Genomic DNA, 4,374 nt, shown 5'->3' with positions numbered 1-4,374 from the left:
AACCCTAGACATTTGTAAAATTGTGGAGTTTGATATCATAAACTCTTGGCCACCAAAATTTTGGAGTGTTCTAATTGTTTTTATGTGAAAAATGGATTTAGTATTATTGAAAACTTTGGGCCACCAAAATTTTGGAGTTTGACATCAAAAATTCTTGGCCATGAAAATTTTGGAATTTGACATAAAAAATTCATGGCCACCTAAATTTTAAAGCTTTCTAATTGTGTTTTTGATAATGTAAATGGATTTAGTATCATCAAAAGTCATGAGCCACCAAAATCTTAGAGCTAGATATCAAAAACTATGGGCGGCCAAAATTTTAGAGCTCGAAAACTCTAACCTATATTTACAAAAAAAATTTCCTAATTTTACCAAAATCATATGGAAATTTTCATAATTTTCTAGGTGGGAAAATTGGAAACCTAATTAGTCTAAACAAAACCGAACCAAACCAGATGAACCTAACCTAGTGGGATATCATAATCGATGCGGATCTATGTTTTCTTACCTTACTGTACTCGTATATTTACCCAGCATTCGTGATATTTTTATGCTACCATCTCGTCTTTTGCTCTGTTGTCGAATAGGTGACAATATACGTGCAGGGACCCGCAGAGATCACGTTCCCGGAACCCTTCAACGAATGGAAGTAAAATTTACACCAGAGCTATAAGTATGCACCCGACACTATAGTATCTTCACCCCCTCGTTTTTCGCTTTTAAGTTTAACCATCCCGCAGACACAGAGTTTCGCGTTTCCAGAACATAGAAACGATGAATAACTTTGTACGTCTAGGGGCTGGCATTTTAGGTTCGTCAACGCTACCGTACTCCGCAATATTATGTTAGCTCTCTTTTTTCTGTTATTATAAACGTCATAGTTTTCAAGTTGGACGTATAGATTGAATGTTTAGATTCTAGTTCCTGTTAAACTGTAGCTGAACTATATAGTAACGTCAGCGTCTGGTTAATCTTACATGACTTTACAGGAAGTGCCATTGCTCTTCTTATGTACGGAGCATCAATGTAAGTGTAATAGTTATCACCGCATAACCCATATTATTAATTTCTGATATTATTTTAGTGTAATCGCCCTGAATAGTACTAGGTTGAAGCGAGTTATTCAGATTAGAAAGGCAGAGAGGCTCATGGTATTAATAAACGATGATAATATTTTAACCCTGAACAGAACCACATTCAAGAAGGTGATCCAAATGAGAAGTACGGAGAGTTTTTCAGGCTTTCCATACGCAATAGCGTTGTACAACTGCATTCTGTACACGTGGTATGGATCGCCTCTAATCAGCAATGGGTGGGAAAACATTGTTGTTATGGTTGTCAATGCTGTTGGCTTCCTACTTGAGTGCTGCTTTATTTGCATCTATCTCACTTTCGCTCCACCTAAACCCAAGGTATTATCTTGTCATATTTATTTGCTGCAAATAGTTTGGAGGTTCCATAAGACCTATTTTTGTCAATCAACATGACATAGATCCTTGGTATCATTTGGCAGTTCAAAATCAGTTAATGTTCAATGAATATTTCTTGCAGAGGAAAATGGTAGGAATGGTTATAGGCGTGTTGATGGTGTTTGGAACTATTGCAATAACTTCCTTTTTGGCTGTCCATGATCACAACAAAAGGAAGGCCGTTGTAGGAACTGCAGGATTAGTGGCAACTGCCATTCTCTACGCTTCTCCACTATCTGTAATTGTAAGCTTTACACTGCATTAGCTCTTTATAATGGCGCATCCATCGTTTAGATTTAGTTATTGTTACGTGTACAACATGGCATTTATTGTTAATATTTCTTACCGAGTTTCTTAAACTGCAGAGAACGGTAATTCAAACCAAGAGCGTGGAATTCATGCCCAGCTTCTATTTCTCCTTCTTTGCTTTCCTTGGGAGTGTGCTTTGGATGGTATATGGCGCTCTTAGCAAGGATATCATCATCATGGTAAGGTTACTACTTTATATCAGAGAATTCCTCTGGCGTATAGTGTTTCTTGTTCTCACTGACGTTATAAGCTACAACTGAATCATACTTTGTTTTTGCAGGCACCAAACTTTGTCGGTGTGCCATTAGGGTTGGCTCAGATGATTTTATTCTGTGTTTATCGAGGCAAAAAGAGCCAACGCGTTGAAAACGAAAAGATGGATGGAGGCAAACAACGGGACTTTATCAAAGAGAGGAGCGACGTGGAAAAACCAAAATGCCCCTGGGATGACCAAGATATCGAAATGCAGTTGAATGTATGACTTGGCCGAAGCCGACCAAACTCTTTATCCTCTGCGATAAAATTTGCATCGTATTTTCGTTATTTTACACACTTGCTAGTGTGCAGCCATATCGAATTACGACTCGGGCTTTCAGTCAGTGCATGATACCGAAGTGTGATAAGTTCATGTAAAATTCTGTGGACTCTATGATTTATTAAAACAGTCCAGTTTCCATTTCTGTCATTCAGCAATGTCCGTAAATCTTGTGCAGTGTCCGTAAATCTTGTGATATCTATATAGAAGAATGTAAAATTTAAATCTATTATCATAGAATTTAATTAAATTTTGAACCAGCGAAGCACAAAACATTTGGGGTATCCATATGCGTAAAGCGAAAGCAACTTTAGTGCAACTCTCAGCTTCGAATGCGATGCACGCCCAAACTCGAATTTCAAACAAATGGCTGACAAATGCATGACGAAATCATGACTGAAATATGCCAGACAGAATAATGGAAAGCGAAAAACAGTAGGCTTGATGTAACATATGCAAGAGGACAAATGCCCTCGGCTATAGAACTCAAATAAATTATTAGCTATCCTTAAACATTAAATAACTTTTTAAAAGAAGTGACATGTAAAGTTCATATAATTTTCACAACTGCAGTATGTTGTTTTTTTTGGAATTACAAATGTATTAATTATTTTTTTTATATAGGTTTTGGTAGGTTATGTGGAGTTTAGAGTCTAAATATTAACAGTTAGTAAAGCATGTGAATTAATATTGGTATAAATATTATTAGCATTTAAAAAAAATGATACATTGTCGAATTCAACAACATTGTTGTGTGTTATTATAGGGGTTTATGGTTACTAATTTAGTGTTTAATTACTATAGCAATTTAATTTCCTCCTATGGCTAAGGAATTTGAAGAATCTTTTATCTAAGAATGATGGATGTTCTTGTAGAGTTGTTACCCAACCATTGCACTTAAGAGCCTCTACCAAGAACCATAGTTGTAATAGTGGAGCCCCCATCTTAAGCTGTAGCTCCATCTTAAGTTGTAGTCACGAGACTAGAGCCTCGATTGTAAGTTGCTTCCCTAAAGTGTTGTCATGGTGAGCTTGAGTCACAGTAGTCACTTCATCATCAATAAGAACTTTATGTGACTCAACTTAATGCTGGGAAGTGTTTCAAAAACCATTGTTGAATGGGCCATTTGCAGAGAAAACTCTACCACTTTGAGCAAGGGGCTACCATCATATGTAGGAAGGAAACAATGGAACAAAGCGAGCAATAGAGAGATAAACCGAATCAAGGGTTTGTAAACCCACACTACTACATGTGGGGGGTGTTTTCAGACAATATTTAAGACAATTTTCGAGTCAATTGTCTTAACTTTAGAAAAAAGGAAACTTGTGTATTGTCTTAATTATTGTGTTTAAGCGGGTTTCTCAAAATTATAGTCTTAAAAATTTGTCTCTATAAAGACAATATAGAACATATATTATTCTTGTCTCTATAAAGATAGAGACATTAGTGCCTCTTAAGAGACAGTTTCATTTGTCTCTATAGAGACACTTTCATTTTTGTCTATAGAGAGACTTTCATTTTTGTCTCTTTAGAGACAATTACATTTTTTTCTCTTCAAGGACAATAGCTGAGATTAAAAACATACTATTTCTATACAGACTCTAAGTCCATAATTCCAACTATTGTTTCTCTAGAGAGAATATGAAAAAATATAAAAAAAAACAGAATCATTTTAAATTTTATTTTGAGGTGGTTTCAACATTTAATGTTCGCAAATAGTGATTTTAATTACTTGAAATCTCTGTTCTTTATGGAAAAAAAAAGGAATAAATTCCAATTTTTTTAAAGTTAACAATAAAGTCATTTTAAATATAAATGAAAAAACAATTTCCAAAACTTTACAGCTTTGGAAAGAAACCTTGAAAATCAGAAGGCAACGCACGTATATTTGTTGAAAATACATTCATGTCATTGAATTCGAACATGCAAGATCCTTAGTTGGAACTTCATTTCATAACATATTATGATGCAAAAAAAAATGTTCAGGATTTCTCCAATCTATAAGAGAGTTCACTCTCCAACATTTAAATCCCAAATCCCACATCCTGAATCCCATTAAAA

The 4,374-nt window shown here is 35.1% G+C and overlaps 1 protein-coding gene across 1 annotated transcript; it reads left to right on the top strand.

The window, feature by feature from the left end:
* Positions 1 to 774: 774 nt before the first annotated feature.
* On the top strand, positions 775 to 2,398 carry LOC149260147 (bidirectional sugar transporter SWEET3b-like). The gene is made up of 7 exons (XM_089456932.1): positions 775 to 811; positions 990 to 1,026; positions 1,190 to 1,412; positions 1,552 to 1,713; positions 1,835 to 1,957; positions 2,059 to 2,253; positions 2,339 to 2,398. The coding sequence occupies exons 1-7, from the start codon at positions 775 to 777 to the stop codon at positions 2,396 to 2,398; spliced, it is 837 nt and encodes a 278-aa protein (XP_089313058.1).
* Positions 2,399 to 4,374: the final 1,976 nt, after the last annotated feature.

Source organism: Pinus tabuliformis, chromosome 6, assembly GCF_031772625.1.
Source record: "Pinus tabuliformis cultivar Carrire ecotype Pingquan chromosome 6, CPIR1, whole genome shotgun sequence".
NCBI lineage: Eukaryota > Viridiplantae > Streptophyta > Pinopsida > Pinales > Pinaceae > Pinus > Pinus tabuliformis.
Note: the sequence above shows the minus strand (reverse complement) of the source record. Positions and strands in the feature narration are given on the sequence as shown.

What these genes read in the sequence shown, in the direction of transcription:
- LOC149260147 (XM_089456932.1), top strand. Translation starts at nt 775, where the DNA reads ATGAATAACTTTGTACGTCTAGGGGCTGGCATTTTAG. An exon ending in CTTCTCCACTATCTGTAATT is followed by an intron (nt 1,714 to 1,834) that starts GTAAGCTTTACA and finishes CTTAAACTGCAG; the next exon opens with AGAACGGTAATTCAAACCAA. An exon ending in GCAAGGATATCATCATCATG is followed by an intron (nt 1,958 to 2,058) that starts GTAAGGTTACTA and finishes TTGTTTTTGCAG; the next exon opens with GCACCAAACTTTGTCGGTGT.